Here is a 14,886-nt window from a genome sequence, read left to right as displayed (position 1 = left end):
TATTGCTAATATATATTTTTTATTAATAACATCTTATTTTTATTTTTTTAACTGTACATACAAATTTAGTTTTCGTCCATTTCATTCATAATAATAACTACAAGAAATAAACATTGTGTATCGGTGCCCGTGGTATATAAAGTGACTTAGGGAGTAAATAAGAATACTTATAATATTTCATGATTAAAAAACTATTATACTACGTCCATAATTCGTTATTCAAATACGGGAAGAATGAGCATACAATAAGTTATTTTATTGCATCTGTCTCAAAGGCTAGGTCAATCTAGTATATCCATTGTCATCCCGCCAATGTTCCACATTGCATGTAGTTGTCGTGTATAATCTCTGTCCTTGTTCACGTCTACCCATGTGGTCTATCGATAGTGATTTTTGCTTTGTACTCTTTGGCCATACGGATCATAACATCTCCATAGTCCAAGTCCATATGTTTCATGATTGCTTGTGTCAGTCCTGTGTGTTCTTTCTGCTTCTTGTTCATATAAGTTTTGTTTATAAATATAAACTGTTTCCATATTCATTCTAGTGTTTACTTTTCTAGTTGCATATACAGTACAGCCTGCAATGGTCTTTTAACCTATTTTATAAGTTAGTACAAGAAACGAACTCAGTATGTCAGCGGAGACAGATATACATGTTACTAAAGACAAAGTGTTTGATCCAACTTTTGGATTAAATTCTCATATGCTGGGTGTTATTGTAGCCGTTATTGCTGTCGTCATAACAATATGTAAGTATGAACATTGAATTATTTGTCTAGAGTGAAGCTGCATTTCAACATAATTACTTTACCGAAATCTAATAGCCTAATCCAGAATAAAACTATAGCCTAGCTAACAGGATTTTAAAATGTGCGGATGCAATTTGTAACAATTAATTTCTTTATCAGAAATTACGGTATTTATTTACAATACCGTGACCATGGAAAATGGACTTTTTTTTCATGGGTTGGGCATTTATAGCCTAGTATTATTATCACAGGTGCATATAAACTGGGGGGAAAGAATATTATTGTATTATATTGATACCGGTAATTATCATATTATCGGCCGGGGCGGAAAAATTACGACTTTTGCGTTCTTAACTTATTGGAATCGTCCTATATAAAAAAAAGTATAAGGTTTGATGGGGTGGAAATGAGAAATAACGAAGTTCTAGAAAATAAAAAATTAAATAACTTTCCAGTAATATCTCCATGTTCTACATCCACGTCTAGCGTCACGTGACCTTTTGTGGCCAATGATTGAACCTCGTGATGACGTCATCGGTTTTTCGCCGCCATCTTTGCAAACGTAAATGAGAAAATAATACAGAAATGAGCAGAATTTTGATAAAAATTAATAATGTTTTTCTTAATTTCGAGAAAAAAAATTAATTACGGTGCCTCTCCGGCCAAAGGTGCTGCGAAGCCCGCGCTGATGTCAATAAAAGAAAAAACATCCCTCGAGATAGTACCTATCAGTAAAAATATAAAATTCTAGAGGGGCTGATCAAAAATATAAATTGAAATGTAATGCAAAGGCAATTATGTAAAGTTAAAAAACTAAATAAATCATGAAAAACTCACAATATATAGATGGATATTAACAGAGAACACTTACCATTAGTGTGTTGGCGGATATAGCTGAGCAGCAGCAACAAAAAAGTGATGGAGCCTGGTATGTGGGTGGGGGTACTTTGCCTTAAAAAGGAATTCTGCCAGGTACCCAACAAAATGGTCAGTCCGGACACCATATACCGAGGGATGTTGGCCCTGACTTCCCTCCAGTGTCTCTCAATTGTATTTGTGTCGTGGGCGCCGGTGTTAGGGTCGACAAAGTTTATTGAGTGATTGACCGTTAAGTGCCTAAATCCCTCGTCACCGAGACAATTGTAGGCCCGCCAACAGTCGCTAACAATTGTGGTACCTGGCAGAACCCATTGTTGAATTATGTCGAGCAGAGTGTCCCTATCGCGTTGATCTACAGGAACAAGGAAGGACTCTCTGCTCTGCCTTTCTATTCCCCAAAAACCCACTGTCCCTGAATATTTCTGCCGCGATTGTACTTTCTCTTTCCAAATTTTGCCTCGTCAATTTCAACGACTGTCAAAGGTCCGCCAATTTTCTTCGACGTCGTTGAAATGTGATGAAAGTACACTTCGCGTCAGAAAGAATACCAGTCCACCACACAATTTGAAGAAACGCCAAACTCCAAGGAAATGTATCGTTGTCTCGGAGGCTTGAGGTGAAGCAACGTGGTCACCAAACCAAAATAGGGTCTCTAAATCTAGTCGCGTTCTTTCGAAAAATGAACCTGCCCGAGCAGATTTTTTAAAATTGCAACATTTAAAACTTTTTTTTTTTACTACTTTTCCTAATTTGTCTATCACAACGAAACAACAAAGTCTCCCGGTTTAAAAACACCACTCGACCGCACGACGAACAAATACACTCATTTTTAAAAAATACCATGTTCAATTAAAAAAGAGATAATTTCGTTTCGGTTAAAACGTAAGCTCTTTACGTGCCCTACCAAACACTCCGACACACACAATTTCACTAGGGTTGGTTGAACTAGTGGATGGTTGATTCATCATTCTAAAACGCACTGACTCAATCCGACCTACTGAACACGATATCTTGTGTAGAATGACCTATGCCCGGACAACTCAGATAACAGGTATGCTATCAGGCTGCTATCAGTCCCGGCCGCAGATAATATTCAAGTAAACAGATTATCCAGACACAGCACACAAACTGAACATTAAAACATTAGAAACTTTACCACTTATCAATATACCCCCTAAAATCATGTTATTTGTCATTTGCACCCCATAGTACTATATATATTTTTTGTTCAGGAGGGTGAGCAGAATACGTTGGTAACGTCAAATTCGTGATTTGCCGCCCCGGCGTTTAATCTTACTGGTACCTTGATACCTTTCGGGCATTATTGAGTTAAGGAGCAGGGGCATCACGTGATCTGGGATTCGACTTTTGCAAGCTCGAGTTAATTTTTTTCTAAAAGAGCAAGCAGTATGTATGTAGTAATTGAAATTAAGTGTTGTTCCATGTAACCAGTTATATGTCTAATGTATATCTAACAAATTAGGCATCAGACTATTCTATTGGTGACACGTTAAATTTTAAAATCATTTGTGGAAGAGAAAGGGAAGACAGTCCCATCACTTCTTTATTGAAAATCATCTATTATTGATCAAATAAAACTAATAGAATGAAGTGTATGAATTTGATTTTTTTTCTACATAATTTAGATATATAATTTTCATTGTAAACATGTTAATTTTTTTCTCACTTACAAACTTCAGTACTTCTTGAATATAGAAAGAGTTGAATGAAGGATGAGATATAAGAAAAATTTTGCTGTCCACAGTATTGTTCGTACTATGGCAACGCAGACAGAATGCCCGTAGAGGAGTGCTGATCTTGGGACTGTGTGATGCTGGAAAGACGCTGGTGTTCTCTCGGCTGCTGTACAATCGCCACATTCTTACCCACACTTCCATAAGAGAGAATTGCGGGGAGCTTATCGTCAACAGTGTGAGTTTATATTTTACTGTTACCGGCCTGACTCGAAACAGGCGTGGTGAGTTGAGTGTGGAAAGTTTTAGTTTTTATTTGCAAATTAGCAGTAACTTGCATTTCAAGAGAAAATTAATGTTTTTAACTATTTTATCTTTAGAATTCTTCCTCTTCTTCTAAGGAGCAGACTATTGCCATGCACTTAAGCCTCAAGGGCCTTTTACGCACCCAGGAAGTATACCATGAGACTAACCAGTTTATGATTTCAGTAGCTTTACAAACGGCTGAAAATAACTCATCATGTCATCCTGGGGAAATTCACCACCTTTGTCTAGTCTACCAAGCGCTCCCTTAATGCTTAGCCTAGTTTACGTACAATCAGGTATTAAATTAAATTTTGGCACTTTAGTATTATCCAGAGGCCACTATATTTTTAACAGGTTTTTTTACCAGGCATCTAAAAAACTTACATTATTAGAAAGAACAGACTTAATTTGACTTACTGTGAAAGTTAAATGTCATTATGAGAATCAGTTGTTGTTTTCTGTCTCTCAAAAGGAAGTGATGTCAGCAAGAAGTAGTATACTTTGTACCTGTTTACTTCCTGTAATTACGCGTTATGAGTAGGTTTAGATATGATTATCATAAATATGTTACTAGTAGTGCCACAGTTAAAGTAATCTCTTGAGAAGTTATTTTTCCGTTAGAAGTGTGGTGCCGGCCACTTGGAGCCCTGCACTGATGGCAAGGGGCATTTCCGTACGGTATTTTCCCAATCTCAGATCATGTCCCATATCGTCTAACATTATTTAACAGCAGAAAAGTTGAACGATCTGGAAATAATAATAAATGCTCAAAGTGACAAAGATTAAAATAGGCTTTAGTAAACGAATAAAAAATAGGAAAGATAGAAGCCTGAATCTCAACACAACAATGGATTTTGTACTAACCATTTATAAAATATTTATCCAGCACTTAATTTTGTTACAACTAAGAAGCTTTTTGTTAACCTTAACATTTGAACTTTTATATTCTTCTATAAAGCGTGATTCTAGATTGTACATATAACATTTGGGCGTGTATTCTATTCTGATAGTAAAATAAAGTTTTTCTGCCACTGAACATGGGTTCTCAAATACTATACTTCCTGCTGGAACTACAGAGAAGCCAAGTTCACTCCTTAGGGAAATGAGAAGCCTAAAAGTCATTTTTTTATTACAGCAACCAAATTAACTACGGTGTTTAGTATACTTAATTACTAATTTTATTCCACTTGATAATGACCAATTAATAGTATCATACTTGTTTATCACTCTTCTAAATAATGTCTTTTACCCATTCCTATCACATTTATTTAACAACAATATCTTTCATCAAAAATTTAAAAACCTAATTTTTTACTAACTTTCAAGTATCGCAAAACATTATATTTTTTTAGTTTAGTATACATTTTGTCCCCCTAAAGATGAAAGCAACACCTAGACCTTGGTAGAAAGGAAAAAATGTTTGTATAACTGAAATTTATAATGCACATGCAGTGAGTGCCACTATAGATTTGAATTTGACGTGTGGCCATGAACACGATAGCCATACCAATTAGTCATAGCTTTAATAATGGGAGCCTCCTGCTATCTGGAATGCCCCTGGACAAGTTTTAGAGACTGATTCCTTCCAAGGATAGGCAAACTGCCAAGGGGGATGTGGTGTCGGAGTCGTTGTGCTGTTATCATGTAGAGTAGGCCGGGTGCAGGGTATGTAGATCTCCAGGCCCAAGTTTATAGTTAGGGAACTTTCGGAATCATATCTAAATTATTACTTACCAATATTCTCATCAAAGCTGGTTAGTTTTGAATAGAGGAAATCTGGTGGTGGATCCACGGTAAATAATTGATCCTCTGGTAAGGTGCCCTCTTCCGATCACGACGAGATGAGGTTTCACACATAAAAATAACCCAGATACAAAATTTTATTCAGTTAAATTAATCATTATTGTATAGTTATTACCTGAGAATTAGTGAAATCTGAGGTTTTAAGTAAGTATATTTAACAATATGTATGTTTTTTCATGTTAAGAATTGTGTTTATTTGTTCCATGAAGGATAGTTTTGAAGAAAAGCTAATGGATTTAACTAACTAGATGTTTTACGCAAGTCATAAATTTATCATTAGTGATTAAGATAATCGGTACTTTTGGATTATACCAACCACACCCAGACATGAATCGTTATTTGACATTTTGCTTCTACTGATTACTAGATTAGCGTACAACAATATTTCGTCAATATAAAACAGAAATTGTCTTATCGCAAACCCCTCCCCATCCTCAGACAGAGGTCAAAGTCGAGCGGTCTAGTAGATAACGTGATTGCAGAGTCTCGCCGCCCGTTCAGCTGGTTCGTCGCTTTGTTGTACTTCCGTGTTTTACCTCTACATTTGTCCAAACACACAAATTCAACAAAAACAAACATTACCAAACTAAAACTAAACTCTTTATTGAAAAAACACTCAAAACTTGTTTTTATTCTTGATCACATTCCGCCACCCAAAATGCGAGTGCCTCCGGCCATCAGCGCGGGCTTCGGCAGCACCTTTGGTCGCCGGGTATGCCGCGTGTGTCTCAAGAGAATGTAGACAGAATCCGAGCTTCATGCACTCGAAGCCCTAAGAAATCGGTAACAAGACGCAGTCTGGAATTGGGGTTACCAAGATCAACAGTCCATAAGGTAATTCATAAAAGACTTCGTTTAACTGCCTATAAGATTCAACTTTTACACGATATCAAACCGGCAGACAAGGTTAAGAGATTCGACTTTTCTGTTTCCATGCTGGCTAAAATTGATGAAGATAATGGTTTTTTTAAAAGTGTGGTTTTTAGTGATGAAGCTACTTTTTATGTGAACGGAACTGTAAACAGGCATAATTGCAGAATTTGGGGTTCACAGCCGCCCCATGAGTTTATTGAGTACGAACGTGACTTGCCCAAAGTGAATGTTTGGTGTGCTCTTATGCATGACAGAGTCATAGGTCCCTTCATTTTTGCTAAAAGGAATATCAATGGTGATGTCTATTGTGACATGTTAGAGGAGTATGTTTATCCTCAGTTGGATGACATTGAGGCGGAGAAAGGTTTAGTTTACTTCCAACAAGATGGGGCGCCGCCACACTTCAGTTTGCGTGTGCGTGAGTCACTGGACGCTCCTTTCGGTAACAGGTGGATTGGAAGGGAAGGACCTATTCCATGGCCACCAAGGAGCCCTGCTATGACTCCGTTGGACTTTTTCTTCTGGGGGCATATCAATAATCTTGTTTATGCGGAGAAAATTCGAAATGTTCGCCATCTCAGGAACGAATAGTGAATTGCGTGGCGTCCGTTCCCCCAGACATGCTCGCCAGGACATGGGAAGAGGTAGAATACCGTATCGACGTGTGCCGTGCCACTAACGGAGCTCACATTGAACTTTACTAAGTTGTAAAAAAATCCTGAAAATGTAAGCTTTCTAATCATGTATAAAACATGTATGTACGTTTTTTACTTTATTAAAATATTTTGTCTTAAAACCCCGGAGTTCTTTTATAGACACCCCGTATTTAAAAAAAACATTGGCATGTTTAAACATGTATAAAATTATTTGTTTACCTTTGTGTCTACTTTTATAACAATAACAAATATTTTATTGATATTCAACAACATTAAGTTATGTACATTATGTAGATTTATAGAAAATGTACTTAACCTACCTTTTGAAATAAAGAATATTAAATATTTTGAGTCATAATATTCAAGTGACAGAAGTTACAATAGAACAGAATCTGTACAACATTGTTTTATAAATTATAATTTACTTTTTAAGTCTACAAGGTTAGAGTATAAAACTTTGATTTATAATTGTAAAGTTCGATAAATGTTAGAAGTATCACAAACATTTTAGGTGAAGGCTAACTACTCTGTTCCTTTCATCTAAGTTACGTAGAATTCTGTTTAGAAATTATTTCAAGTGCATTTTTATTTCTTTCATATGAGCAAATGTTTCTCCAGTTTATAAAAAGAAATCTCATTACGATTTTAGGCTACTATATTTACTAACTGTAGATTGTAGATATAGAATGGGTATTTAACTTTTAATACTATCCACAGGGCTACCTGCGTGTGATCGACATTCCTGGACACGAACGAGTTCGCTTCAAGTTCTTTGATCAGTACAAGGCCATCGCTAGGGGTATCATCTTCGTCATTGATGCCACCACCATCCAGAAGGAGATCAGGGATGCAGCTGAGTAAGTATTTCTTGTTGTAAAATGTGTAAAACTGAAGCTGGAGCCATAAACGATAAAAAGCTTGGAATCTTTATTCATTTACATATTTGACATTACACTGTGATCTGCATAACGTATTTATTGTCTTTTTGTGATTATTTTATTACTTTAAATAATTTTGTACAAATTTGTTTCAATTTTAGCATAGTTTTTACCGTAATCTTTACACCATGAATGATACCTGTTTTAAGTGCTCTGACTTTAATGATAATTTTTTACAGTTAATAAATTATGTAAACCAAATACCAAATGAGTATCCTGAAATTGACCTAGCTAACTAATTGACTCTCTAAGGTATGACATATAAACAAATAGATCTTGATTCTTCTAAACATGAAGCTCGATATTATCCTCTAAACTGAACCTTGAAAAAGACCATAGGCAGAAAGAATAAGTAATCTCACTTTAGAATCTGGATGAAAAAGAAAACCGCTTTCTCATCTCAGAGCTCGAGGTGCTGAAAAAATCTCAAAAAACGTGATTCTAAATTGCTTGAATTTGCTTCAGAAAAAGAATTCTTGTGTAACAAGCTAAAAGAGCTGGAAGATAGCAACAATAATCTTTGTATGCAATTAAGAGACACATGCTAAGTTTAATTTAGTTAAAAATGAAAATTAGTTCTTATCTTTAAAGGTTTTAATAAAGATAGACGGGTAGATGATGACTTGATAGCTTCTTACTTAAACGCTACTTAAGAGTGATGGAGATATCAAGAGTGATGTACTTTCTTAGGCTCCTTGATAACACTCACTTAAATTAGGTTCTAAGGAATTTGTTTCGGATACCTTATATTAGTCATCTTTCTCTGATTATAAGTTTCTATTTTTTTGTTTGACCAATAGTAATATCTTGTATGAAATTGATTCTGGTAACCACTGGGCTCTTTTACTTTTAGATAATTTAAGGAATGGAGCATTCTATTTTGACTCATTACGAGGTTTTAACTTATCATTTGCCCTGAAATTATTAAAAATGTTTGCCAGGTACGTGATAAATCATTATTGCATACCTAATATTAATAATCCTTTTGGAGAGTGGTATTTTGGCAGTAATAATAATTATACAGCTTTGGTACTTCCTCCTGCTGATTCTGGTTGCGTATCTGATAGCAGCACTGGTGTGCTGATGGATTCTAATGAGATGAAATGATTTAAACATACTAAGGTGTACCAATGGTGTCAATACCACATATGTACTAAATTAACGCATTGGTACCAAGAAATATGTTGATTTAAGTAAAGAAGAAGTTACTCCCATTAAACTTCCCAAGAACAACAATTCTTTGAAGGTAGTCAAAGATAAAAAGGCATCTTAACCCTTAAAGCGCTATTACTGTCAAACGCTAAGACATAAAAAAAATTTTTTAATTTCCCAATGCTAATTTTTTTTCATATTCCTTGGTATTACCTTAATAAGAAAAAATAATAAACGTGTAATATTACATATTTTTGAGAATTTTATACGCACGAAAACATTTGAAATTTTGAATAAACTGCATTGCAGGATAATGTACATAGGAACACTATTCGACAGATTACATTACATTTATACTCATTATTTATAATGAGTAAATTGTAACTGAATTTTCTGTATAATTAGTACATAAAAATAAATAAGTTCAGTATAAGATTTTGAAATGTAATAATATGAAATTCAACACAAACTTATTTATACGATAGCCTACAAAGGAAATGAAACAAATATTGTACTTATAAACCTTATTTATTTAGAATAAATAAACTGGACTTGTATGGTGAAACTGATATAAAATACAAAACAAATAATTGAAAAAAAATATTACACATAATAAACCAAAAATGCGCTCATTCTTCAAAACTTGGATCATCTGGATTAGCCATTATAACAAAAAATTATACTAAATGTTAGTAAAAACAAACTAAAACACTATAAGAACAACGGACTGATTCAAAACACTTTGTTTAACAATATAACCAACACACACGTAGTTAAACAGCTGAATGAAACGAACGCGTCTGTAGGCGTATGCCGCGTCACAGGCCATACAAAAAATGGCGGCAATTGCTTTCAACCCGAGTAGATAACGTTACAAAGTCTACCAACGGTGACAAAGCGTTTTGTCTAGTCCCGACAGTCGAAAGGAACATCGACCTGCTCTCTTACGGATGTTTTAACAGTTTGTAGACGTTATCCGCGTTTAAAGCATCGGCAGTTCTGCGTCTATAGGCGTTGGCCGCGTTGGAAGGGTTAATCTTGTAATGCTAGAGTAATAACTAAACCTAATTTTGTTAGTACTAACTCTTATGAAGTCCTTTCAAGTTCTGACAATGAACTACACCTAAAGGCACTTTAAACTTGAATGAATGTTGACAAGGAAACCCCAACGGAAGAGAGAATTAAATTGAGTTCTATAAATTGTGAATTAGTCTCCTATTACACCAAAGAAGGATGGTAACTTGCTTGAGTCAAGCTCAATTCCCCAACCATTAAGTAATTCCAGTACATCCAAATCACCAAAACCTTGTAAGTTTAGATTTTTTAGTGACATACATGGTTGGGGAATATACTCTCTTGCAGGATAAGTTTGGTCATACTTATCATGTAACTTTCAGAGTGAATGAACTGAAAAGACTGAAAATAACGTCATGCATGATTCCGATGCTGTTGTTAAGTGTCCAGACAAATTATATCTTCCATCTCCAGAAAAAAGCTCTTCTGAACTGAATAAAAGACAGTCTTGTAAAGAAATGTTTGTGAACATTTTCCAGTATTTATATTAATGAGTCATGATTTATTTTACAATTGGGACCTTTTTCACTGTGGCAACGTTTCTTCTGTCTAATCACTTTGCCTATGTCATAACATTGCAATTCCATCCCACAAAACAGTATTCTTTTACAACTTTATAACCGTGTCTAACTCTTTTCCATCTTTTCTGAAGGTTTAGATGCCATTAAAATCATTTCAGAAGAAATTAAAAGATGCTTCTCATTGACAGATCTTTTTACAGTGTCTATGAACTTAACATTCATTAGAGATAAGTTTTCTGTATGTTTTTAAATGCTAATTTAAGTTATATTATTGTTTTAATACTGTTTTGTTCATCATTATCGTGGGATGTAAATGAAGAATATGTGTTTGTGTTTTTATAATTCCTAAACGTAAATTACTTTATAAATTAATCTCATAAATTAATGTACGTTGTTTTAAATCCTGAAAGTCATTAGAATGAATGTGTCCAGGAAACTACTCCATACAAGTAACAGCACCCTCTTGTTACAGATTACTGTACACCATCCTGACAGACGCTGCCATAGTGTCTGCTGCCCCCCGAGTGTTGGTCCTATGTAACAAGCAGGATCAGACCCTAGCCAAGGGCTCTCAGGTGGTCAAGTCTCTTCTGGAAAAGGAACTGTGAGTAGCCTATTGCTCTAGTTCTTCATCTTACAGTGCCTAATCTCTTCGTCTTTTAGTAGAACTATAATAGACTTCCTCTCACCTACCCATCTTGGAACCGTACCGGAGACTAGTTTACAATTTGTTTTTATTTTGTACATTACAAATCCAATAACATAAAGAAATGAGTTCATGTCAAAACTGTATTGCTTCAGTGTAGTAATCCCAGGAACTCGTCCAGGTGTACACTGGATTGTCCTGTTGATACTTTTGGAGTTCTTTCTTTAGGATTTTTCCAGTCAGGCCTTGGGAATTATTTTGTAGCAGATTTTCCATTTTGTGTCCAATGTATGAAGGAGCTTTCTCAAAGAGGGCTGTCCGGTGTCAGGGGAGAGTGTATCTTGTTGCATTTCTCGTGTTGTAATTATGAACATCTTGGTTTGTTTCGGAATTAAGGTTGCCAACATGAAGGATATAATGGCTAATGACTGTTAGGATGCAAGAGTTTTGAACACTTGCCTGCAGCTTTCTTCTTGATTAAGGTCAGCTAGAACTCTTATGGTCTTTTTTTGAGTAGTCAGTACTCTACCCAGACGATGATCATTTATCCACTAAACAAGCAAATATCATGAAAGTTATGTTCTTACCATATATAAAATCTACTATATGATTTATTCAATTACATTACTAAAAATATTTGTATATAGACACCCAAAATAAGCAATGGCTGTCCTTTATTGCATTATTGTTTGTTATCAGAGTTGGGTAGTAATTTGGTTTAGTTATGGCACTAATTAAAAGAATCATAGATAATAAATACATTCCATTACAAAGTGGAATATTGATAAGATATATTTTTTAATTGTAAAACCTTAAAACTTGGATCAATATGACATTATCACACACAGAAACAGAATACAAAAGTATGGTCCATTGATAGAATAGGCTGGATGTAATTTGTTTTTGTACGGATTTGTACTTCATTGGATATGTTGATTGTTTTTAAGTCAATCCTTACTGAAATGTTTTTATAAATAATAAATCGCATGAGGTGTTTACAAATAATACCACAGAATCAGTGTTGTTGATGAAGTATGTGTAGAAAGGCACAACAAATGGAATAAAATGTTTATATTATTACATCAGTATTTAAAAAAATACCCATCTAAGAATACTTATAATATATATATTATATCAACCCATAAAAGATGTCTGTGCTCTTCGAATTTGTGAAAATGAATTTAGATTATTGTAGTTTTTAGGGTCATGATCAGTAAATATGCTAAAGAAATCTTGAAAATTCCATTATCAGATTGATTACAATCGTCAGATTTCTATGGTACCTATATAAAAAAATAATTTAATATCAAGAATTAAAAGCAAATGTTTTGTTATCATAATCTAATTTATTTCGGATATGTGTATTTTTGTCATTGCAGGGGGCCTACATGAGGTTTTTATGGCTTTGAAATTAGTTCTGTTGGGTTTAGCTTAAAATCTTTTTGTTTCAAGTCATGATGGGTTTTGTAACCTTGCTTTAGGAATCTGCTACGCAGTACCAAGGCTAGCCAACTGTCCAGTATTGAAGGCTCGACCGCCCAAGTGACTCTAGGCACCCCGGACAAGGAGTTCCAGTTTGCTCAACTTGCTCCCATCTCTGTGGAGTTTGCCGAAGGATGCGCGTTCAACTCCACTCCTGAGACCCAGGCCGAGCTCAAGTCTGTTCACAAGTGGGTGGCATCCATTGCTTAAACATTGTTCTATCAGGTATCAACCAGATTGTGTTTTTACATTTTTTTTGTTTTTTCGATTAAATAACTTTTGTAAAAAACAGTTGTACTCTTTTGAATTCTCCTTCCAGGGATCACACACAGGTCATTGTATTCCAATATTATGAGTGATAGTATTAGTTAATAAACTACAATTAGTTGTGTGGTCACAAATAATTCACTTTAGTTCAAGGAAGTTTGGTTAAACACAGTCCGAAAATTCTAAGATTAAAGATAAAAAAGTTTCAAATTCTAAATATAGTACCGGTAATTAAATTGAAAACTCTTAATTACCTGTAACATATCAATATTGGTTAAATTAAAATTCAAACGGTTCACACCGTGAACGGTTAGCGGAAATTGAATTATAACCTGTAAAAAGTAATTGACATATAACGAGTAAATGTAAATAAGGATGTTTGTCATTCAAATTGAACTTATCAGTTTGGCCGACAAATTACACACCTAACACATTACTGACCTAAATGTAAATACTGGCATACATATAAAAAATACATGTATAATTAAAAATATTTTGTAATATTATTTTCATTCAATTAAAAAAATTATCCACATTATATAAACATTTGATTAATAGTACATATTTAATCTTGCTCTCAAAGGCTAAAGTAGGTGAATTTTTACATTGTAGGAGAACTGAATTATAAATTTTAGTTGAAATATTCAGAAAAACTTTTTGGGGGATACTGTGGCGCTGTTGCTGGACTATTAAGTTTATTTCTATTTTGAGTGTTAAACTGATGTATGTGGTTGTTTAATGTATACTGTTCAACGTTACAATGGACATAGCTTAAAATAAATAATATTTACAAAAAATATGAACTCAATACTCCTAGCATAGAGAACAATGGTTTACAAGGAGCCTGATTATCTATATGATACTAGCTGTTTCCTGCGGCTTCGCACGCAATTTCCCGTTGAAAACAGTACACTATATTCACTTATTCTTTTTCTATCACATTCTAAACATTCCTGAGATAATTGATAGTCGTTCCTTCGTGAGCCTCTTGGGTGCACTATGAAGGTATGTACCATATTCCTGCCTCTATCTTTCGTGGTTTTTGCTAGGTGTTGATAAGTTATTCAGAACAATTAATGTATATGGATGAATCTCTGTAAACTAATTAGGTTATAAAGAATCAAATTCGGTCTGTTAAAATTAATTTTCTGTCTAAGATATTTCCAGTATTATTTAGGAGTGTGCCTTCAAGAAAATGTATCAAAGAAATCCAATTTCGATCATAAAGTGTCTTCTTTCGGCTCTTTTCATTTACCTTCCATGTAACAGAATTCGATTACCTTATGTGCAAACATTCACGGATTTTTACATTTAAAATTAGGCAATGACTTCTTCTATGCAACCTGCATTACACTACTGATCAAGCACTTTACAATAAAAATTTTCTAAATTTTAAATGTAAACAAATGTTTCTGCCTCTTTGATGAACTTCAGCTGAAAGTATTAACAGCTGTTAAGTATCAGTTCGCTTGGTATTATGTGTCGTAACGCAGTCTGTCGGATCCAATATAAAACACTCTAACATCAACAACGATTTATAATTAAAAAATTAATTAAATAAACTATTTAAATTGGACCAAATTTACTCTAGTATGTATGCCTATGTTACTTCCAGGCACGTGTAGAATCACTGTACAAAATTTCACGATGTTTCGTGCATTGGTTCCAGAGTTATAACGGAACATACAAACAAACATTCACATTTATATATATATATATATATATATATATATATATATATATATATATAATTCTAATTGCCTTTTTCTGCAATACAACAAAATAAGCTTTGAATCTGAGAGTAATATAAAGGAATCTACAGAACTGACCATAAACAACTCTTT

General features: G+C 34.3%; 1 protein-coding gene across 1 annotated transcript; it reads left to right on the top strand.

The window, feature by feature from the left end:
* The first annotated feature begins 406 nt into the window (after nucleotides 1–406).
* LOC124366225 (signal recognition particle receptor subunit beta-like) lies at nucleotides 407–13,076 on the top strand. The gene is made up of 5 exons (XM_046822615.1): nucleotides 407–751; nucleotides 3,396–3,562; nucleotides 7,680–7,819; nucleotides 11,120–11,251; nucleotides 12,775–13,076. The coding sequence occupies exons 1-5, from the start codon at nucleotides 634–636 to the stop codon at nucleotides 12,983–12,985; spliced, it is 768 nt and encodes a 255-aa protein (XP_046678571.1). The 5' UTR covers nucleotides 407–633; the 3' UTR covers nucleotides 12,986–13,076.
* Nucleotides 13,077–14,886: the final 1,810 nt, after the last annotated feature.

Source organism: Homalodisca vitripennis, chromosome 7, assembly GCF_021130785.1.
Source record: "Homalodisca vitripennis isolate AUS2020 chromosome 7, UT_GWSS_2.1, whole genome shotgun sequence".
NCBI classification, from domain to species: Eukaryota; Metazoa; Arthropoda; class Insecta; order Hemiptera; family Cicadellidae; genus Homalodisca; species Homalodisca vitripennis.
Note: the sequence above shows the minus strand (reverse complement) of the source record. Positions and strands in the feature narration are given on the sequence as shown.

What these genes read in the sequence shown, in the direction of transcription:
- LOC124366225 (XM_046822615.1), top strand. Translation starts at nt 634, where the DNA reads ATGTCAGCGGAGACAGATATACATGTTACTAAAGACAAAGTGTTTGAT. An exon ending in TGCTGTCGTCATAACAATAT is followed by an intron (nt 752 to 3,395) that starts GTAAGTATGAAC and finishes TGCTGTCCACAG; the next exon opens with TATTGTTCGTACTATGGCAA. An exon ending in TCTCTTCTGGAAAAGGAACT is followed by an intron (nt 11,252 to 12,774) that starts GTGAGTAGCCTA and finishes ACCTTGCTTTAG; the next exon opens with GAATCTGCTACGCAGTACCA.